We start from the raw sequence: 23,591 nt of genomic DNA, 5'->3' as shown, positions 1-23,591 counted from the left end.
TATTTTTCTTTTAGTGAACACATTGGCCTGTAGCTAGGTAACATTGGTGCTAGCTGCAGTGATGGGCATAGGAACTCTCCTCTCTTTTCCCTCTTTTTCCCATTTGTTGTTCTCTTGTTCTCTCCTCTTTTCTCTTGCTCCCTTCTCTTTCCCTCCTCTCTTTTCCTCTTCTCTTTTCCCTCTTTTTCCCCTCTCTTTCTCTCTCTCTCTCCTCTTTTAGAAAGGTCATCCTTGGGTAGCCCATCGATGGAGAGGGCTAGATTTAGCCATTCACCATCAAGATATGGGTCCTCCAGCTCATTTGGACCCTCAGTTTTACGTACTTGGGCAGAGTAAAATGGGTGCCTATCCGTTGGGCACCCAATTTTTAATGATCTCACAAGGGGGGGCCGGTTTGTAACTATTCCAGCCCATCCATGACTCTTTTTTTGGGTGACCAAACTTTGGGCACCCTTTGGTGGTGTGTAGAGGAGTTTCAATTAAAAGTGTCAAACAGCTTCTTCTTGATTAGGCAATGGAGCAACTAAATGTTCTTCTACCATGCAACCCAACGCAACACAGGCAACAAAGTAAGTTGTTGTCCAACATTTGTAGAAACAATCTCAGCTCTTCAGAGTTTAGGCAGAAGATTACTACGGAGTCTCTTTGAGTAGACGAGGCCAAAAGTCCAGATTTGTTTAAAGATGCGATAGGAACGCGACACCCATCTACATTGGAAGTGGAAGCCATTCCTTTGGTGCAGCCAGCGCTCGCAAGGGTTTGCCTCAGAACAATGAGCTTTAGAGATTTTCGTGTGGAAGTTTTGAATGAGCTTCCGTTGTTTGAGACAAACAAATTGCTACATACGTATATGAAGCGTGGGAGCTTGGTCGATGCTCGCCATGTGTTTGACAAGATGCCAAGGCACGATGTGGTGTCATGGAACATTGTCATCCTTGGGTATGCCAAACAGGAACAAGGTGCGCTGGCTTTGGACTTGTATGCACGGATGCGCCAGGAAGGTCTCCAACCGAATGCTAGAACCTTTGTTTGTGCGTTGAAGGCTTGCAGTAGCCTGGCAGCTCTGGAAGATGGAGACCAATTCGAGGATGGAGGATGCACAGAGAAAGGTAGGGCCATACACTCCCAAGTCGTAAAGGGTGGTTTGGAGTCGGATGTATTTGTGGGAACCACCTTAGTAGATATGTATGGGAAATTTGGGAGCATGGAGGATGCACGACGTGTCTTCGATGAATTGCCTCATCGTAATGCGGTATCGTGGAATTCTATGATCCTGGGGTATGCCAAGCAGGAAGACGGTGCAATGGCTTTGGAGTTGTATGCACAGATGCACCAAGAAGGTATCCAGTCAACTGCTCGAACCTTTGTTGGTGGATTGAAGGCTTGCAGCACCCTGGCAGCAATGAAAGAGGACTCCAAATTTATAGAAATGGGAAACCTGAAGAAATGTAGAGCCATCCACTCCCAAGTAGTACAGGGTGGCTTCGATTCTGAAGGATTCGTGGGAAATGCTTTGGTTGATATGTATGCAAAATGTGGGAACATGGAGGATGCACATGTTGTCTTTGAGGAATTGCCTCATCGTGATGTGGTTTCCTGGAATGCCATGATCCTGGGATTTAGCAAGGAAGAGGGTGCACTGTCTTTGAATCTGTATGGGCAGATGCAACGGCAAGGTTTCCACCCCAGTGCTCGAACTTTTGTGGGTGCATTGAAGGCTTGCAGTAGTCTGGCAGCACTAGAAGAGGGCAAGCACATTGATGGGAAATTTGCCAAAATAGGATGCCTGGAGAAAGGTAGAGCTATCCACGTCCAAGTAGTGAAGAATGGTTTTGAATGTGATATATTTGCGGGAACTGCCTTGGTCAATATGTACGCTAAGTGTGAGAGCATGGAGGATGCACGTCATGTCTTTGATGAATTGCCTCGCCGTGATATGGTGTCCTGGAATGCCATGATTTTAGCATATGCTGAGCAAGAGGAAAATGAGGAGGCTTTTAGGCTTTACACACAAATGCAATGGCAAGGTGTGTCACCAGATAGCTTGGCCTTTGTTGCCATCCTGAAAGCATGTGGCAACACAGCAGCCTTGGAAATTGGAATGGAACTCCATTCTCAAATTATTATGTTTGGACTTGAGTCTGTTTTGAATGTAGCCAATGGTCTTATTGACATGTATGCTAAATGTGGGAGCATGGTTGATGCTCAACAATTGTTTAATGTTCTACCCACAAGGGATGTCGTTATATGGAATACATTAATTGCAGGATATGCCCGCCAGGGCTTTAGTGAGCTTGTGTTTCATTTGTTTGAGAGAATGAGGCGAGAAAGCATACAGCCAGACGTGGTGACTTTTGTCAGTATTCTCGCAGTATGCAGTCATGTGGGTCTAGTGGACAAGGGCCAGGAGTACTTTCAAGCTATGAGCGAACAATATGGCATTATTGCGACCATGGAGCTTTACACTTGCATGGTTGATCTTCTTGGCCGTGCAGGCCAATTGTACAAGGCACTGGCAATAGTAGAGAAGATTCCTTTCCAACCTAGTGCTATTGTATGGTTGACTGTGTTGGGGGCTTGCCGAAGGTGGAATAATGTAGAGGTTGGAAGGTATGCTTTTGAAAATGTGGTGAGATTAGACGGAAAACTTACTGCACCATATGTGCTGATGGAAAACATATATGCAGATGCTCACATTCATGATGAACGCATAAGATGGAGCTTATGTGAGAATGCAATTGTAGAGCTCCCAAAAGGGGGCCAATGATACATGTGCCACAGAGCAGTGTTGCGTCACGTGCAGGTCCAAATCGTGCTCTCATAGTGGTACTCATTGGATCAGTGCCCAGTGGAGTCCATAGAGGACTATGGCTATATGCCACCCCAATGAACTAGCACACTATGTGAATGATTACCTGAAGAACTTCCATAACTAGTATGGAATATGGGGTCATCACGGTATCGAAATTTGTAGGAAGAGGCCATTTAAGTACACTACGATAGAGCCGCATGGCCAAAAAACATCAAGAAGTAGTAGCACCTCCCTTATAGCTCATCCCTTGCAACTTGCTTCAATGCCTAGCCATCCACAAGGACATCTCTTCCCCCCCTAAAAAGAGGCCACGGGGATTGAGGAGAGATCCCTCTATTAGGCCTCGTATTTGAGGGATATGCATGGGGGGTTAAGTAGTCCTTGACTTCACCTGTGTACACCAGTACATACCAAAGGACACCCTCATGCCCTTAGTATATGTGGAGGTGAGGCATAGACCCCAACAATCCCTGAGCAAGCCAAAGCCACACATTTAATTGACTAGCTTCCCCCTCCGGAGTATTGTTCTCCTGGAATTGCTGCGTGCCTTCTCTGAGCATATGCCACTGTCAGGTTCCTAGAGCTGCCTACCAATAAGTGCTCCCATTGACATTGAATTCAAATTGATACACCGGACAGTGATATAGCTTAGTTGCCACACAGTCATGCAGGCGCCATTACTGCAAGGAGCTTCTGTGGACTGTCATATCCCGCTGGAGCTGGCAAAGTACGTGCAACTATTGTGACACATCATCATCATCATCACCATGTACATCATCTATAGCATCCACCATGGTCTGCATCCGCCAGAAAGGAGCCTTGCATGGCTCTGACAACACTTGTAGAGCCCCTAAAACAGGGTCGATGATCATGTGGCACTATGCAGTCGCATGCGGGATCTCAGACGGGCTGCCTGGCTGCTCCTGAGAACTTCTCTTACGCCTTAAAAAGATAGAGGAGAGTACCCTCTATCAGGCTCTATATTCAAGTGATAATCAAGTACTATTTGCATGTGCAGCTAATGAGTCCCTGAATTTACATGTGTGCACCAGACCCTTAGCCCTCATCTGGTTTGGTTTTTTCCACCATAAGGTAAGGTATTCTTCCCAACAGCTCAATCATGGGAGAGAACCCAGAACAGAGTTCACTGCATTTGTGGCAGAATGGTGCATTCTATTATGGTGCTTGATTGGAGCCATCTCCAAAGCAAAGATTTTATGCAAGGCTGGCAAATCTTTCTTTTCAAATTGAAGAGTAAGGATACTGTGCCTGATTTGGACAGTATCTTTCAGGAAATGGCCTACTGAAAGGAAGATGCACTTCTGGACACAGTGAGCAGGTGACGGCCCTTTGCCCTATTAATATTCCTGAGCAGATAACATAAGTGCAGGTCTGTGATGATTGTCACAAGACCGACCACTGGTGAATCAAATTACATCAGAACGATCTTGCAGAGACGCAAATCACATTCATAACGACAAAGGTAAAAAGTGTTCTTGTGGGGACTGTTGGTGACTAATGCTTTCATAACAGTATCCCTCTGCTGTGGAGACTGTGTGCCAAAATGGAGTCTGCTGTGCTGACAGGAGTGGAGATACCTTACAGTGCATGTCTTAGATCTGGTGGCTACTGGCCTGCCTGTACTGGGAAGGATATCAGCTGATCTTGGCCCGCATCATTCCTTTGTTCCTGCATTCCGAGGGTATCCCCCATAACTTTATCTGCAGTTCTTCTCTACAGTCCCCCGCTGATGGCGATTGGCGTCTGGTAGATCCGACTGCGTCACCTGCATGTCCCATCTGTGACGCGTCTCTGGATAAGCTCACACAAAGCGGCAGCACAAATTGTGAATTAATGGATGTCCCGCACAGTATACTTTGTTCAAACATTGAGAGAAATGCGCTGCCCTCGGAAAAAATTAAGGGTTCTCAAGAACCACAAGCAGAACTGTGTGCAACGGGTAGAAGCTGTGTGACAGCAGAAGACTTGTGCTCAATGACAGCCCTCGCTGGCTAAGACTATGACTTGCAATCATACGAGTAACAATTCTAAACTGTTTTCATAACAATTATCCTGCTGTAATGAGTGACCCCTTAGCAGTGAAGCACAAGACATGACACAGTACAGACTAAACTTCACAAAAAACTAGTTGGGAGTCAGAGAGACAGACAGACACAATACAAACATATGCACACGGAACCACGAATGAACATCTGCAGACACACAGATCAAAGGAAAAAAATAGATCAGAGAGAGAACTAATTAAGAAACAAGGTTCTGCTCAAGTTCTCATGAGCACCACCAATCCCTCTCAGTTCCTAGCATCAGTTGTCTTAATCCTGATTCATTCCCATGTTGTCTAAGACAATCATCACCAAACCTAGTGGAGCAACAAGAAGAATTTCCTTTCAGTATCTGGATGCTTTATGAGATGCAGGTGTGTGGAGTCTAAAAGGCAATTTGGTCAGAACTCCCTCGTACTATGGAAGTTGTTGGCAGTTCTAATGCTAATATAGGTGTGGTGTAGATAAATGGTCAGATATAGCACCTTATGGCCTCAGTGGAGCAGCATCCCGTTGTCCTTGTGGTATAGGTTGGGAGTCACCTTTCGTCCAAGTTGCGGCCTGCTGGTATTGTGATAATTCTTTCTATCTTAAATGGTGCATTGCCCTATCAGCTAGATTTAGATTTAGATGCTCGTTGGGGAGATACTAAAATGAAAACGTTTATAGACTTCACAAGCAGTTGTAGCTTGAATGAAGAGATTTTGGACTACCTTTTGATTAGCCTTCTCCTTTAGTGCTAGCCTTCGTCATGGCTGAGTCTGCCCTTCACCTCCGGAATGCCGACAGAAACTCAGTACGAAGACTTTGTATAAATGGATGCTCAAGTATGTGTGGGTGTGTGGATTTGTATGTGTGAGAGCATATTTTTATACTATGGTCTACACCCACTGTTGGGCGCTGATGTCAGTGGGGATGTCATAGTAGCTAGTATTCAGCAACTAAGCAATTCCCACTTTACGGGGCAATCCAAATAGCTCACAGGCCAGCCAAAAGGCCAGCTCTCTCAGCCAAACAAATGGCCAGAAAGTCCAGCTGGTCTGGCCGACCAGATCTGGCCGACCAGTTGGCCGACCAGCTGGCAGGCCCACCGACCAGCTGGCAGGCCCAACCGACCAGCTGGCCGACCAGCTGGCAGGCCCACCGACCAGCTGGCCGACCAGCTGGCAGGCCCACCGACCAGCTGGCCGACCAGCTAGGTCTGGCCTATAAGAGGCCTCTGCCCTCACACTTCCGTGACAGGACAGGACCTGCAGCTGCTCCTCATCTCCTCCATCTTTTGCTGCAGGCCCGCCTGTTCCATCTACCTCTCCTCTGCTGCCTCCTCTGCTGCCTCTCCTTCCTGCCTCCTGGCTGCTCCATCCTCTCCTCCAGATCTGTCCCAACTTCTGCTCCTCTGCTCAGATCTGCTCCTCTACTTCAGCTCAGCTCCTTCTGCTCCAGATCTGTCCCATCCTACTCCAGATCTGTCCCCTTCTGCTCCTCTTCTCCAGATCAGCTCCTTCTGCTCCAGATCTGTCCCATCCTTCTCCAGATCTGTCCCCTTCAGCTCCTCTTCTCCAGATCAGCTCCTTCTGCTCCAGATCTGTCCCATCCTACTCCAGATCTGTCCCCTTCTGCTCCTCTGCTACAGATCAGCTCCTTTTCTTCATCATATTGCTATTCCAGATAGCCTGAAGGTTCCTTCCTCAGAGCATGCTGGTTTCAGCCATTTCCTAGGGCAGCTCCAGCTCCCATCATCCTCGTCATCATTGAGCTACACGGAGGACTGCGTGACGCTCCCTCTGCTGCTATCTTTTCTACTGTCTCTCTACAGATTCACCTCAGCCACGGTCCTTCAGACACGACGGCTTGAGGTTCTTGTATTCAGTTTTTCATATTACCGACAGGCACTATGTTTTCTGAGTTCCGTTCTTCAGTTGTATCAGTATTGTCTATTTTCTGATCGCTCCACTACAAATCCTATGGTTTCTCTAGCGTTTCTCTATATGGTATCAGAGCCATGGTGATCTAAAGACCCCAGATCTCAGGTGATCTAAAGATCCTGCTTCTTCATGGAGGCCTTAGGTACAGGGAGCATCACTCCTATGAACATATCAGTTTCCTCTTCATTCCGCTGCGCACTAAGGGAGAGAACTCCATCTTCTACTCCCATCCCTCCCTCCCTTTCAGAACTCCATCTTCTACTGCCATCCCTCCCTCCCTTTCTTATCTCCATCTTCTACTACCATCCCTCCCTCCTTTTATAGGTTTCTAGCTTGACACTCCCCATTCCTTCGAAAGAGGGGGTCATGATACTTCACCTCTACCTCCATCGGCATCGACTTCCAGGATCTACAAGTTCTCCCTAGGAGGGACCCTTTCTGTTCACATGTGTCTAGATGTCTGTTGTTTCGAATCTTCTACCTGCATGGAGGTGGGGATAGACTCCTCTCTCCCGAGGTCCAAGATCGGCCACTGGCTCACTGTTCAGCTCTGACCTCTCTGGATTATCAGTACTGCTACGACAAATTTGTTCTTTCCCTTTGCACCTTCCTCCACCTTTTCGGCGGTGAGAGGGGGTGGCTTATTCTCTCAAGCTTCACAGTGTTCTTATTTCTATCTGGTATCATACGTGTAACTACGACACTTGAGGAAGTGAACAATTCCCTTGCAAGGGCACTCCTCTTGTGATCTTCTATTGGGCATTTCACAGGAATAGCCAGCACCACCATCGACATCCCTACATGAAGCTCCAAGCACACAATGTTTGCCCCTCAAAATTGGCAATTGAGAGGGGGTATTCAGCAACTAAGCAATTCCCACTTTACGGGGCAATCCAAATAGCTCACAGGCCAGCCAAAAGGCCAGCTCTCTCAGCCAAACAAATGGCCAGAAAGTCCAGTTGGTCTGGCCGACCAGCTGGCAGGCCCACCGACCAGCTGGCCGACCAGCTAGGTCTGGCCTATAAGAGGCCTCTGCCCTCACACTTCCGTGACAGGACAGGACCTGCAGCTGCTCCTCATCTCCTCCATCTTTTGCTGCAGGCCCGCCTGTTCCATCTACCTCTCCTCTGCTGCCTCCTCTGCTGCCTCTCCTTCCTGCCTCCTGGCTGCTCCATCCTCTCCTCCAGATCTGTCCCAACTTCTGCTCCTCTGCTCAGATCTGCTCCTCTACTTCAGCTCAGCTCCTTCTGCTCCAGATCTGTCCCATCCTACTCCAGATCTGTCCCCTTCTGCTCCTCTTCTCCAGATCAGCTCCTTCTGCTCCAGATCTGTCCCATCCTTCTCCAGATCTGTCCCCTTCAGCTCCTCTTCTCCAGATCAGCTCCTTCTGCTCCAGATCTGTCCCATCCTACTCCAGATCTGTCCCCTTCTGCTCCTCTGCTACAGATCAGCTCCTTTTCTTCATCATATTGCTATTCCAAATAGCCTGAAGGTTCCTTCCTCAGAGCATGCTGGTTTCAGCCATTTCCTAGGGCAGCTCCAGCTCCCATCATCCTCGTCATCATTGAGCTACACGGAGGACTGCGTGACGCTCTCTCTGCTGCTATCTTTTCTACTGTCTCTCTACAGATTCACCTCAGCCACGGTCCTTCAGACACGACGGCTTGAGGTTCTTGTATTCAGTTTTTCATATTACCGACAGGCACTATGTTTTCTGAGTTCCGTTCTTCAGTTGTATCAGTATTGTCTATTTTCTGATCGCTCCACTACAAATCCTATGGTTTCTCTAGCGTTTCTCTATATGGTATCAGAGCCATGGTGATCTAAAGACCCCAGATCTCAGGTGATCTAAAGATCCTGCTTCTTCATGGAGGCCTTAGGTACAGGGAGCATCACTCCTATGAACATATCAGTTTCCTCTTCATTCCGCTGCGCACTAAGGGAGAGAACTCCATCTTCTACTCCCATCCCTCCCTCCCTTTCAGAACTCCATCTTCTACTGCCATCCCTCCCTCCCTTTCTTATCTCCATCTTCTACTACCATCCCTCCCTCCTTTTATAGGTTTCTAGCTTGACACTCCCCATTCCTTCGAAAGAGGGGGTCATGATACTTCACCTCTACCTCCATCGGCATCGACTTCCAGGATCTACAAGTTCTCCCTAGGAGGGACCCTTTCTGTTCACATGTGTCTAGATGTCTGTTGTTTCGAATCTTCTACCTGCATGGAGGTGGGGATAGACTCCTCTCTCCGGAGGTCCAAGATCGGACACACACTGGCTCACTGTTCAGCTCTGACCTCTCTGGATTATCAGTACTGCTACGACAAATTTGTTCTTTCCCTTTGCACCTTCCTCCACCTTTTCGGCGGTGAGAGGGGGTGGCTTATTCTCTCAAGCTTAACAGTGTTCTTATTTCTATCTGGTATCATACGTGTAACTACGACACTTGAGGAAGTGAACAATTCCCTTGCAAGGGCACTCCTCTTGTGATCTTCTATTGGGCATTTCACAGGAATAGCCAGCACCACCATCGACATCCCTACACGAAGCTCCAAGCACACAATGTTTGCCCCTCAAAATTGGCAATTGAGAGGGGGTATTCAGCAACTAAGCAATTCCCACTTTACGGGGCAATCCAAATAGCTCACAGGCCAGCCAAAAGGCCAGCTCTCTCAGCCAAACAAATGGCCAGAAAGTCCAGCTGGTCTGGCCGACCAGATCTGGCCGACCAGCTGGCAGGCCCACCGACCAGCTGGCCGACCAGCTAGGTCTGGCCTATAAGAGGCCTCTGCCCTCACACTTCCGTGACAGGACAGGACTTGCAGCTGCTCCTCATCTCCTCCATCTTTTGCTGCAGGCCCGCTTGTTCCATCTACCTCTCCTCTGCTGCCTCCTCTGCTGCCTCTCCTTCCTGCCTCCTGGCTGCTCCATCCTCTCCTCCAGATCTGTCCCAACTTCTGCTCCTCTGCTCAGATCTGCTCCTCTACTTCAGCTCAGCTCCTTCTGCTCCAGATCTGTCCCATCCTACTCCAGATCTGTCCCCTTCTGCTCCTCTTCTCCAGATCAGCTCCTTCTGCTCCAGATCTGTCCCATCCTTCTCCAGATCTGTCCCCTTCAGCTCCTCTTCTCCAGATCAGCTCCTTCTGCTCCAGATCTGTCCCATCCTACTCCAGATCTGTCCCCTTCTGCTCCTCTGCTACAGATCAGCTCCTTTTCTTCATCATATTGCTATTCCAGATAGCCTGAAGGTTCCTTCCTCAGAGCATGCTGGTTCCAGCCATTTCCTAGGGCAGCTCCAGCTCCCATCATCCTCGTCATCATTGAGCTACACGGAGGACTGCGTGACGCTCCCTCTGCTGCTATCTTTTCTACTGTCTCTCTACAGATTCACCTCAGCCACGGTCCTTCAGACACGACGGCTTGAGGTTCTTGTATTCAGTTTTTCATATTACCGACAGGCACTATGTTTTCTGAGTTCCGTTCTTCAGTTGTATCTGAGTATTGTCTATTTTCTGATCGCTCCACTGCAAATCCTATGGTTTCTCTATCGTTTCTCTATAGCTAGTCCCTGCTATGCATGATGGAGTTTATGGTTTTCAACCTTGTGAGTGACTATGATGAGATTGAACTGCACTATGTTGTGTTTTTAGAGGATGAGTTTGGGAATGTTCCTGAATTCATCTAGGTATATGCTTCTGCCGTATTAGCGAGCATGCAAATTTCACCTTGTGAAGTTTTTATCCAAGTTGCGGCCTGCTGGTATTGTGATAATTCTTTCTATCTTAAATGGTGCATTGCCCTATCAGCTAGATTTAGATTTAGATGCTCGTTGGGGAGAGACTAAAATGAAAACGTTTATAGACTTCACAAGCAGTTGTAGCTTGAATGAAGAGATTTTGGACTACCTTTTGATTAGCCTTCTCCTTTAGTGCTAGCCTTCGTCATGGCTGAGTTTGTCCTTCACCTCCGGAGTGCCGACAGGAAACTCAATACGAAGACTTTGTATAAATGGATGCTCAAGTATGTGTGGGTGTGTGGATTTGTATGTGTGAGAGCATATTTTTATACTATGGTCTACACCCACTGTTGGGCGCTGATGACGTCAGTGGGGATGTCATAGTAGCTAGTCCTTGCTATGCATGATGGAGTTTATGGTTTTCAACCTTGTGAGTGACTATCATGAGATTGAAACTGCACTATGTTGTGTTTTTAGAGGATGAGTTTGGGAATGTTCCTGGATTCATCTAGGTATATATTGACTTTACGTCTCCATGTAAGGTGAGGTATTCAACCTGATCCCATGAGAACACCGGTATACATACTGAGGATCTCAAGTGAAGGATTGTCATGTGCACGGATTGGTATCTGACGTGTACTGGGTACACAAGACTAGCTCAGGTAACTTGGGGAGGCTTAGAGCTAGGCAGGCTTGATCCTTGGGTTGAGTGGCAAGGGTACGGACTATTTATAGGTCTTCGCTATTTTTGGCGCTCGGGGCCCGAGTCTATAAAAGGGGCCCAGGGGGTTCAGTTCTCAGTGTGCAGTTGGGAGCAAGTTTCGTTCCTAGGTGCTAGGTCTGTTCCTGGATTGAGTCGCGGACGTGCGCCTGCATCTTAGCGTAGCTCAAGGCCCAGTGGCAGATCCCAGGCTTCACAGCGCCACCTGGTGGTATGGGACACCAGGCTGGTTTGGATCTGATTGGGAGTTTGTGCCAGTAGCTCAGCTCGTGGCTCGGAGGGGACATCTCCTGATTTGGGATCACATCCCGTAGATGTCATGGTTGGGTGGTGAGCAGCCTGCTCTGTTCTCACGTGGTGTGTGTTTGTTTTGCAGATCAGAAGTTTCAGGAGTGCTGGGATGTGTCAGTTGGTATCAGAGCCAGCTCCTGAGGTAGGAATTTCTGATGCGAGTACTTTGGACGATTTCTTTCTCCAGGTATGCCCTAAATTTCGAAATTTGTTGCTGCAAATCTTGGTTGGCTTCTGGGTTATCAGGGGTGGTCAGGATGTATGGAAAAGGTAGGAGAAAGAGAGAGTCTAGATTTCGAAATTCCTGAAGGGTTGAGGTGAGAGAGGGATGAGCATAGCTGGGAGAGAGCGGAGGTGTAGGAAGGAGAGGCGATAGGGTAGCTGAGTGGCAGGCGAGCGGTTCGAGGCTGACGGGGCTGCGTGGGGGTCGAGAATGTAGAGTTGGAGGCTGTGTTGGTGCGCCATGGCTGGAAGGATTTTCGGCCAGGGCAGGGAGAGGCGCAAGGAACTGGAACAGGGTGCGGCCACCCTGTGGGAGGTGCTATTTTTTTCGAAAAAGCACCACCCTCCAAAGTTGGGAGGGTGAGCCTTTTTTGGAAGCAGGGCTTCCTAATCTGGCTGCCCTGTTCCCTATATAGTTGGACAAGGTTCCAAGCTCAACCACAACCTTGCGAGGAGGCCTCTTTGCCCAACGACTTGATTGCGCCATCGGGATTCGGGACAGCCTGCGTCATCGGCCGTACACATGCGTCAGCCACCGTACGCCCACGTCAGCAACTGTACGGATTGCATCAGCGTCCGTACAGATTACATCAGCAATTGTACGGATTGCGTCAGCAACCGTACGTACAACCACGTCAGCAATCCGTACAATCTGCGTCACCTGTACGGTCAGCGGGAGGGTACCGTACAGTACGGATTGCTGCAGGAATCCGTACACTGCAGCCTGCAGCGAATTCAGCAAGATTCCGGGTTTATTGCGCCCGCGGTTCGCCAGTTTTCAGCATCTTCTTCCGTCAGCATCTTTTGGGACGGTTTTTCTCTGCTCCACTCTCCTTTCAGCTTCAATTAACTCAGTTATTTCTCTCAGTTTATATTCGTTCAAATCAGATTTCAGATATGTCTGATCCTGCAAATCCCGAGTTCACCATGGGAGATCAGGATTTGGATTACACTCCTGTGGGAGAGGAAGACCAGGGTCTTTATGACGATCTGATTACGAAGAAGGCCTTCAGTGAATTCACTACTGCTCTGGATGGCAAATTCGAGCAGGTTAATGCGAATCAAACGGGGTTGACACAGCAACTCCAAGGGATTGAAGCGACTCTCACTCTTCTGGCTAGCACCGTGCAGGCACTCACGCATGTGGATGCCATGGCTTCAGTGCTAGGTCCGAACATAACTCCAGATCCTTTTCCGGGAGATCAAAAGTCTCGAACTAAGGAGGTGGTTGACACTTGGTTACACAAGTGGCAGGTACACTTCCAGTTCCACCCGTACCCAGATGAGAAGAAAATCCAGCTTGCAGCCGGTTTCATGTCAGGTAAAGCGTTGCTATGGTGGAAGGAACTCCAACCTAAGCCGGATACATGGATAGATTTCGAAGGGGTCTTAAGGAAGGAGTTCCTGAAGAAGGAGGACGATTATGATATCGTTGGCAAGCTTAAAGCCCTCGATATGTCAAAGCTGAACTTGTCATTTGAAGTTTATCTTCAAAGGTTTCGGGATCTGCAGACCAGGGCCACAAAGATGGATCCAGTGACCTTGTTAGGTTTCTTTGTAGATGGTTTGCCAGATTCGTACAAGTTGCAAATAAAGAACAACAAATGCACAACGTTGCAAGAGGCCATGAACTACACGCGTATTTATGATGATACCATGGCCGGTGCAAAAGCAACTACAGTTTCCGACACGAGTGGAAAGAACAAACGCAAGTTCTTTCAGCCTACGACTGGTACCGGGGAGACGAAGTCTACGGAGAACGCCTCCAAGAAAAACTTGACAAAGAATGGTCGAGCCCGTTTCCTTCGCACATTGAAGCTTAAGAAAGAAGGACGTTGCTTCTATTGCGAGGAGCGGGGCCACACCAAGAATGAGTGTCCAAAGCGGAAGAATCAAAAGTTAGTGCTTGGACCGAAGCTCCAGGCGGGTCCAGGTACCAAAGCCAAGGGAGCGAACCAAGTTTCGATGACAGGTATTTCTGTAAATGTCATTACCTGCCCACTTTCTTATAATTGCACTTTCAATACTTCGTTGTTTGGTTCCCATGATCTTTTCCGAGTTTATGGAGAAGTTATGGACCAACAGGTTCACATTCTCTTTGATCCGGGCAGCTCTCACAACTTTGTTAATTACAAATTTGTGCAGAAGATGGGGCTGTCCACAGTACCTAGCGATCACACCTATGAGGTGCAGCTTCCAACTGGGAAGCAGTTTTGGGATCGCAAGGTTGGGCGCTTCCTATCCGGATTCAAGCTTACACAGGGACTCTTACGTGTTATGTTATGCACCTGGAGCATGTAGACTTGTTGATCGGAATAGAGTGGTTTAAAACCCACAATATTCAGATTGGATGGACGGAGCATACCCTTTCTTTTGTAGATAAGGACACCCAATTTTGTATTCAGTGTGATAAAATTCCCTCTTCTCAGGGACCTATTGTATCTGCGATGCAGCTTCGGAATATATTAAACACTTCTCATTATGATGTCTATCAGTGTGTTTTGATTCCGCTTTCTTCATTTGTTGTCTCTGTAATAAACAAAAATGATTTAAGTGTGTTTGAACACCGTGAATTGAGAATGTTGTTAGATAGTTTTCAAGATGTATTCCTTGCTCAACTGCCGGAAGGTTTACCTCCAGAACGGGCAGTAGTTCATCGCATAGACTTAGTCCCAGGGGCTCAACCTATTAGTGTACCACCTTATAGGATGAGCCAGGTAGAGGAGGATGAGTTAGCTACCCAGCTACAGGATTACCTGAATATGGGCTATATACGCCCAAGTAAATCACCTTGGGGTGCACCTGTCCTCTTAAGAAAGAAAAAAGATTCTACTTAGAGAATGTGTATAGATTATAAACGATTAAATAAAGTGACAATTAAGAATCGATACCCTCTACCTCGTTTCGATGATCTGATAGACCGTTTGGCCGGAGCGAAGTATTTCACTAAGATTGATTTGCGTACGGGTTATCACCAAATCCGTATCTATGCTAAACACATAGATAGAATCGCATTCCGAACTAGGTATGGTCATTACGAGTTCCTCGTATTACCTTTTGGTTTGACCAATGCTCCTGCCACCTTTCAGCAGATGATGAACGATTTGTTCAGGGATTTTCTGGGCAAATTCGTTGTAGTGTTCTTAGATGACATCTTGGTATATAGTCTAACGCTTGAGGATCACATAGGACACCTTCGGATTGTCTTAGTTATTCTAAGACAGCATAAGCTCTGTGCCAAGATGAGTAAATGTGACTTCTTTATGAAGGAGATCATTTACTTAGGGCACAAGATTTCTTCTGAAGGTATTAGCATTGATCTGGATCGCATCCAGAAGGTTTTAGAATGGCCTATTCCTCAGATTGTGAAACAACTTCGTTCTTTCCTAGGATTTACGGTATTTCTACGGAAATCTGTGCGTGATTATTCACATATCATGGCACCCTTGACAAACATATTGAAAGGTCATGGACGCAGGTCTACCCAGCCAGCCTTTTGATATGATGCAATGAACAAGGCTTTTGAAACCTTGAAGTTTTCTATCAAGGAAGCACCCGTTCTTGCATTACCCGATCCTACCCGGCCTTATGTTTTAGAGGCCGATGCGAGTGATTATGCGATTGGGGCAGCTCTATTCCAAGAGGGCAGACCTGTAGCTTTCGAGAGTAAGAAGCTAGACGACACCCAATATCATTGGCCCACACTAGAAAATGAACTTTATGCTGTAGTGTATGCCCTTAAGGTTTGGAGACACTACTTGTATGGTTCAAAGTTCCTTGTATTGACTGATCATCAGTCAATTAAGTATGTGTGTGATGGATCTGAATGGAGGGGGCGGAAAGCTAGATGGGCAGAATTAATGCAAGATTTTGATTTTGAAATACGTTATCGTAAGGGTTCGTTGAATAGTGTGGCGGATGCCTTAAGTCGAGTTAAGTTTGTAAATGCTCTGTCATTTACGGAAATATCCTTAGACCTATTTCAATCCTTGAGAGGGCTATACGCAACTGATAGTCATTTCAGTTCTTATTGGCAGAGAGTCCAGGATGGGAGCTCCATGGTTGACCATGACTCAGGGATTGTGCCACCTACGGTACAGGTGGCGGGAGGTCAGTGGATGATTAGGAACGGCTTGCTGTTCCGGAATGAAAAGATTTGTGTGCCAGATGTTCTGGACCTTAAATCTAAGATTCTCTGGGAGTGTCATGATGCTCCTAGTGCTGGACATCCGGGTATACATCGAACTCTGTCTCTTGTGAAGCATACCTTTTATTGGCCTAAGATGCGTGCATTTATTGAGAGCTATGTAGTAGGTTGCCGGGTTTGTAAGGTTACTAAGGCAGAACGCTTTAGGAGCGCGGGCTTATTACAACCATTACAGATTCCAGGTAATAATTGGGAAAGTATTTCCATGGATTTTATTACTGGTTTGCCTCGAACGCGCAAGGGTCATGACTCCATTTGGGTCATAGTCGACCGTTTGAGAAAAATGGCTAGGTTCTTACCTACTAGAACAACTATTTCAGCTGTTCAGTTGGCTCATGAGTTTGTGGACCACTTGTTTAAGCTGTATGGTTTGCCATCTGACATAGTCAGTGACAGGGACTCAAAGTTTACAAGTAACTTTTGGACACTTGTTTTTGAGAAGTTAGAAACTACTCTAAGTATGAGTTCCTCGGATCATGCACAATCCGATGGCAGTACAGAGAAGGTTAACCAGTTGGTTGAAGACATGCTTCGGGCTTATGTATCTAAGAGACATTCTTCATGGGAAGATTATCTACCTATGATAGAATTTGCTTACAACAGTGCAAAGCATTCGAGTACTGGTTACAGTCCTTTTATGCTTATGTACGGGTTTCAACCTAAGTCACCAGTTATGGTTGGATTAAAAGGAATTCAAAATGATGCTGCAAAGAACTTCTTGCTAGACATGCAGGAAATGTTGCAGTTTGCCAAGGAGTCTATTAGAAGTGCCCAAGATCGGGACAGGTTTTATGCTAATAGACATCGTTCACCTAGAGAGTTCTCTGAAGGAACGATGGTATATTTGCGAATTCCTAAGGAATCCAAGAGCCTAAGTACTGGTGGTTTGGTTCCGAAATTATCCCCCAGATACTGTGGTCCGTTCAAGGTCATTAAAAGAATTGGACCAGTTGCATATCGACTAGAATTGCCTCCTGATGTTAAAGTCCATCTAGTCTTTCATGTTAGTAGACTGAAAGAAGTCTTGGGTGCGGATGATCAACTAGTTTCTCCTCACGAGATAATAGAAGTTACAGATTTGACTTTTATTCCACACGAACCTGAGTGTATTCTTGAATTTCATGACAGACAGATTCGCAATCGATCCATCACGGAATACAAGATCAAGTGGAAGGATCGTGTTGAGGAGGATGCAACATGGGAGACATTACAAAACCTCCAAAGAACGTTTCCGGATTTTTTAGTGAACTCAGGAGTGAGTTCTTAGAGGAGGGGGAGTATGTCATGTGCACGGATTGGTATCTGACGTGTACTGGGTACACAAGACTAGCTCAGGTAACTTGGGGAGGCTTAGAGCTAGGCAGGCTTGATCCTCGGGTTGAGTGGCAAGGGTACGGACTATTTATAGGTCTTCGCTATTTTTGGCGCTCGGGGCCCGAGTCTATAAAAGGGGCCCAGGGGGTTCAGTTCTCAGTGTGCAGTTGGGAGCAAGTTTCGTTCCCAGGTGCTAGGTCTGTTCCTAGATTGAGTCGCGGACGCGCGCCTGCATCTTAGCGTAGCCCAAGGCCCAGTGGCAGATCCCAGGCTTCACAGCGCCACCTGGTGGTATGCGACACCAGGCTGGTTTGGATCTGATTGGGAGTTTGTGCCAGTAGCTCAGCTCGTGGCTCGGAGGGGACATCTCTTGATTCGGGATCACATCCCGTAGATGTCATGGTTGGGTGGTGAGCAGCCTGCTCTGTTCTCACGTGGTGTGTGTTTGTTTTGCAGATCAGAGGTTTCAGGAGTGCTGGGATGTGTCAAGGATGGATCTCCTTCAACATTGCAACTGCATTAAGAACTGCACCCAAAGTTTTATCAAGGGGATGTAGATCACAATGGGATTGGAGCATGTGAATGACAGCGTAATGAATGTTCTGAGATGCTCTATTCTCGTGGAAGCGTCTCTTTTCCAAGAGCCTCAGAGCTGCACTAAATGTCAGTTCAAGGCTTCATGTAGAGTGACTTTGGTGCCATAAGTTGTGAATTTTCATCCCCAACCTGCCTTATCTATGTGATACTCCCCTTGTTTCCCATGTTCCCATTGTTAAGGGAATGCTTGGTGTGCACACCATTCAACAGGAACACATTCCCATTCAGCACCGATCTTCTTTGACCAGCCGCTTTCCCTCTAGGGGATAGATCTCACACAGATGTTATGGATTTAAGTTGTCATTCTTTGTTTTTCTTTGTTGTGAAACATATTCTGTTGAAAGGATAATTGCATTCTAAAGAGAATTTTTATCTTTTTGAAGAGGAGGTGAGCTAAATTTGGAAGCAGGGACAGGAGGTTCCAATAGAAACCTCTGAGCGTGCTTATGCATCAACTTGCTGTATTACCAATAAGAATTGTAATTTCAAGGCCATTTCCAGGTGTTGAAGTCGGAGTTGGAGCACATCGTAGTTTCAAAATAGTTCCAAAGTTCGCTACTATGATATATGATGGCTGTAGTGACGATGAGAGAATGATTTTGAAATGTATATTCCTTTAAAGTGAATATTCGTCTCAAATAGATCATGCTGTGGCTGTTCAATTTGAATTTCTATCATGATTAGCAAAGCCAAGGTGGTGTTCAAAAGTCTTTTGTATAAGGCAAAGCATTCTGGTTATTTCAAGACTCAAAATCTTTAGTGTGAAAAGCTATTTATATAGGCTTTCTTCATTAATAGTAAGTTGGACCATTTCAGTATTGTTTCAAGATTTCTGTTCTTTTTGTCCCTTTGTGTTTACCTGTTTTTAATGTTACTTGTTGGGTTATGACTAATGCTCCGATTTTCACCCTGGCAGATGTTGGCATTGGAGACATCAGAATACTAAGTGACGAGACACAGCTTTATGAGGCACATTGGGCCTCATGGAGCTGAGAGGGACTTATTTCCCCAGAAAAGCTATTTGTTGTCTTTTGCAGAGATGCATGGACAATGGAGACATAACAGCAGGTAGGGAAGTGCTTGACCTTATTGTGAAGAGTGGATACGAATCAAATGCCTTTCTGGGGAGCTATTTGATTCGCATGTTTGCATCATTTGGAAATTTACCAGAAGCAAACCAAGTCTTTAGTAATCTCTCTGATCCAGATGTATTTTCCTGGAGTGCTATTATTTCCGCATTTGCCAAGTATGGGAAAAGTGAGCAGGCTATCAGACTATATAAACATATGCAAAAATCAAGTGTCAAACCAGATGGACATGTTTATGTCGCAGTCCTCAAGGCATGTGCTGGTATGGCATCCCTGAAACAAGGCAAGCTGATTCATGCTCACATTCTTGGTACTCCGTTGAAATCAGATTTATATGTTTGCAACACCCTGATTGACATGTATGCCAAATGTGGGAGTCTAAAGGATGCGTATGAGGTGTTTGCTGATTTGCCAAACCAAGATCTGGTGACATGGAATACATTGATTGCAGGATATGTTCAGCATGATTATTGGCAAGAAGCATTCCAGCTTTTCCAGAAGATGCAACTAATGGGATTTAAGCCGAACCAAATCACTTTTGTTTGCATTTTGAAAGTATATATAAGAATGTCAGCCCTAGGTGAAGGCAAGCTGTTTCATGCTGTTGTCATTGAACATGGTTTCGAATGGGACATTATTGTTGGCAATGCACTCATAGACATGTATGCCAAATGTGGAAGTCTCAAGGATGCACAAGCATTGTTTGACAAATTCCCAAAAAAGAATGTAGTGACATGGAGTGCACTGATAGAAGGATACGCTGAGCATGGATGTGCACAGAAAGCCCTTTTGGCTTTTGAGATCATGCAACAGGAGTGCATAAAACCGAATGAAGTCACGTTTATCAGTGCCTTGAAAGCTTCTATGAGCATTGGAGTGCTCGATCAAGGCAAGCTGATTCATGCACACATTATCAAAACTGGTTTGGAGTTCCATACTAACATCGGTAACACACTCATTTGTGTGTATGCCAATTGTGGGGCCCTTGAGGATGCAGACAGGGTGTTTGACAAATTATCAAATCGAGATGTGGTGACATGGAATGCCATCATCACTGCGTATGCCCAAAATGAGCATGGCCAGAAGGCCTTTCAACTCTTTAGACAAATGCAGCAGGAGTGTATGGAGCCAGACAGGCTCACATTTGTCAGCATTCTGAAAGCATGCATAGGCATTGTTGAGCTAAACCAGGGCAAGCTGTTTCATGCCCAGATTATGGAAATCGGCTTTGAATTGGATGCAGTGATTGGCAATACCCTCATCAACACGTATGCAAAATTTGGTAGCCTTCAGCAGGCACATAAGGTGTTTGATAAATTGCCTAAGCAAAATGTGGTAACGTGGAATTCAATTGTGGGAGGATATGCTCAGCATGGGCAGGTTGAGGAGGCTCTCCAACTTTATCAACAAATGAAACAGGAGGGAGCAGATCCAAATGAAGTGACTTTTGTGTGCATCTTGAAAGCATGTTCTGATATAGATGCGCGAGAGAAGGGTGGACTTATTCATACTCACATCCTGAAAAGTGGGTGTGAGTTGAATGCCTATATTAGTAGTGTCCTCATCAACATGTATACCACGTGTGGGTGTTTTGAGGATGCCCGAAGTGTATTCAAGACATCGCTGAACCGGAGTGTGGTTACTTGGAGTGCAATGATTGCAGGATTCGCCCATCGCAGTGACTACAAGTCAGCGCTGAAATATTTCAACGATATGCAAAACGAAGGTGTAAAGCCAGATAATGTAGCATATGTTTCTCTCTAAATTTTCACCAAACACCAAGGTTTATAGTTTTGTTTCTTTAAGTTTAGACTAAATCACATACCAATCTCCTCTCATATGCCTCATTGATCGTAGCTCCTTCATCTTGTCTCGATCGTCGCCCACTCATGTCTCCTCTTCCTTGGTAAGATTTTCTATCTCGATCGTACTTTCTCGTGTCCTCCCTCTCTAAATTTTCATCTCTCTCACTCTTCTCTCTCTCTCTTTCCTCTCCGCTCTAGTCTATGTTTCCTCTCATCTTAGTCTACTCTCTCCCCTCCTCTTCATTTCCCCTCTCTCTCTCTCTCTCTCCCTTTCTCCTCACCTTTTCCCTCTCTCTCACTTGGGCTCCCCACTCTCCTCCCCACTCTCTCTCTCACTTGCTGCGACCTCCCCCCCCCTCCCCTCTCTCTCTGCCTGCAGTCATGTGGGCCTGCTGCACGAAGGCGATCATCATTTTAAACTGATGACGGAAGAGCATGGAATTGCTCCAAAACTTGAACATTACAACTGCATGGTCGACCTGCTTGGCCGTGCAGGACATTTGAAGAAGGCTGCAGTCTTGCTTCAAAATATGCCGTTTGAAGCGAATGTGGTGAGCTGGACATCTTTACTTGGTCATTGCAGAACACATGGTAATGTGGAACTTGGAAGGCGATGCTTTAACCACATTCATGCAATAGACAGCAGAAACTCTGCTGGATGCTTTCTTATGTCCAGCATTTATGCTCATGCTGGCATGCATGAAAATGCAGGCAACTTAGAAGAACATAGAAAACACAACAATGCTTGGAAGAAGCCAGGCAAGGCATTTATTGAGGTTGGTATCGATATTCATGAGTTCATTGTGGGGGACAAAAGCCATCCACAAAACAATGATATCTATGCAAGACTACGGAAATTAAATCTCCAAATAAGGGAGGAGGGATATATGCAATGCCAAAACTATGCTCGATTAGAATAAAGATGTTCTGCCTAGGCAAAAAGTGAAAAGTGACCATTGTTTTTAGGCTTATTTGAGAACCTAGAGCACAATGATTCGAGTGTTGAATCTTTGGGTGCATGATGACGCCCCAATGCCGTAGCTATTATTAACAGTTGAGAGGTCAGAGGATTGTTTTCTACACTAACCTTTCTATGGAATTGTATTTTTGGTTTTGTGGATTACATCATTCTCAAGGGCTTCAATCGCTTTATTGCTTCTGGCCTTGGCATTCAGCAAATACAGTACTCCTTTAGGGCTGGAGTACAAGGGTTAGAACTGAGAGATCCTCCTTGGAATTGAAGGCTGCTGTTGAACTGAGTGCTGAGCTGCTACATTGAGGATTGAGCTGCTTGGCTGGGCTGTTGATGCTCACTGAAGAAGCTATGCCTGCTGCTGGCTTGCTGTTCGAATGAGGTCCCCAAGGCGGCCTTTTTTTGGGAGGAAGGCTACTGGGGGCTGCAGTCATCTCCTGAACCAGCCGACTAGGACTCATTTGGGGGCCTTACAGCTCAGCAACTAAGTTATGGTGAAGTATAACAGAGGGTGGAGCATTAATCTCCAACAATGTTCACAACTGTCTCAGAGCTGGCTGCCATGAAATCAAGATCCATTCATGGTCTCCTTGTCTAGGGACACCACGGAGCAGCTAGGCATGGAGAAGCCAACGAGGGGCCCAACAGGCAGCCCTTGCTGCCATGACGTAGCAGCAGGCTGCAGCTCAACACCATAGACCACCCTGGACAGGCTGGAAGGAGATACAGAAGGTGGCTGCAGCAGGTTGGCCAGGCAGTCGGCTCTCATACATGTTCCCGGTCTTTTGTTTCCGTGTTCTGAAGTTACGTGTAGCAAGTAAAAAAGCAAAAATGGCATCAACCAAGTACTTTCTCCTCCCTAACTTCAGGAAGCGTAAACTTGACGACCTAACTGGCCCTTTTGGAAAATCAAAGGTCAAGATTTGGAGATTGTGCGAGGTGATGACGGTATCTTTACAAAAATCCCAGGCAATGGGGATAGGTTCTACAGTAGTTCCAGCAGATCATTGTTGTAGGCATGGGAGAAGCAGGATGCAAACAAATTTGCAATGCTCATATAGATCATCAAGGACATTGTGATTCCACTGATTCATCTGGTAGATATGTGCTGCTTGGAACATATTGAAGAATCTTATGAGACTGAACTCCAAAGAGGATCTTAAATACCTGGAACCAACTCAATGTGCTGAAGCTGACAGCGGCCAAGGAGGTCGAGAAGTTCCTTAACAACTAAAGGTGGTTTGGGATCTGTGGGGTAGACTTGGACACCAAGAACCTAGCAAGTCTTGTGTTGATCAAGCCACCACTACAGGTCAAAGGAGCAACCCAGCATTTGAGGATGATCCTTAGATGAAAACCTATGATGGCACAGATATAGACAAGGCTCTGAAAGAGGGAAAAGACTGTGGCCAGCTTGCTCCTATTGTTGAGATATCGAGTGCGATATCCAAAAATAAAAGATTGTTCAGCTCGATGCTAAGCACGAAGAATCTTTGTAGAAAGGTAGTATTCGAAATCAATTTATCTAAGAAATTTTGTTACAAATTCTAATTAGTGTACTAGTATATTGTTGGAACAATAAAAATGTCAAGAATCGGAAGAAAAATGACAGATATAGAATATAGAGAGAGATTATTCCAGAATTGACTAATAAAAATGATAGACTAGAAAACATGCATTTAGAAACAAAATCAGTTTGTCTTAAATGTGGCAGTATGTCATGTGAAAATTAACAAATGTATGTTTGAGTTTGTTTATTTTGTGTGGAATCTATCCAACCTTTAGATACTATTGTTTAAAATCTTCTTGAGGAGATGGTATTGAAAGTTCACATTGT

The 23,591-nt window shown here is 46.1% G+C and overlaps 2 protein-coding genes across 2 annotated transcripts; both read left to right on the top strand.

Annotated features, from left to right (window-relative positions):
* Positions 1-495: 495 nt before the first annotated feature.
* LOC147903372 (pentatricopeptide repeat-containing protein At2g33680-like) lies at positions 496-23,375 on the top strand. Its single transcript, XM_087399063.1, has 3 exons — positions 496-569; positions 18,805-20,736; positions 21,146-23,375. Exons 2-3 carry the CDS (start codon positions 18,872-18,874, stop codon positions 21,699-21,701), a joined length of 2,421 nt encoding a protein of 806 aa, XP_087255189.1. The 5' UTR covers positions 496-569; positions 18,805-18,871; the 3' UTR covers positions 21,702-23,375.
* On the top strand, positions 773-2,767 carry LOC147903373 (pentatricopeptide repeat-containing protein At4g39530-like). Its single transcript, XM_087371524.1, has one exon. It carries the CDS (start codon positions 773-775, stop codon positions 2,765-2,767), a length of 1,995 nt encoding a protein of 664 aa, XP_087227650.1.
* Positions 23,376-23,591: the final 216 nt, after the last annotated feature.

The sequence above is a fragment of the Dipteris shenzhenensis genome, chromosome 3 (genome assembly GCF_047967505.1).
Source record: "Dipteris shenzhenensis isolate YYH24624 ecotype China chromosome 3, Dip_SZ_1.0, whole genome shotgun sequence".
Lineage (NCBI taxonomy): Eukaryota > Viridiplantae > Streptophyta > Polypodiopsida > Gleicheniales > Dipteridaceae > Dipteris > Dipteris shenzhenensis.
Note: the sequence above shows the minus strand (reverse complement) of the source record. Positions and strands in the feature narration are given on the sequence as shown.

What these genes read in the sequence shown, in the direction of transcription:
- LOC147903373 (XM_087371524.1), top strand. Translation starts at nt 773, where the DNA reads ATGAGCTTTAGAGATTTTCGTGTGGAAGTTTTGAATGAGCTTCCGTTG.
- LOC147903372 (XM_087399063.1), top strand. Translation starts at nt 18,872, where the DNA reads ATGGAGCTGAGAGGGACTTATTTCCCCAGAAAAGCTATTTGTTGTCTT. An exon ending in AATGTAGCATATGTTTCTCT is followed by an intron (nt 20,737 to 21,145) that starts CTAAATTTTCAC and finishes CCCCCTCCCCTC; the next exon opens with TCTCTCTGCCTGCAGTCATG.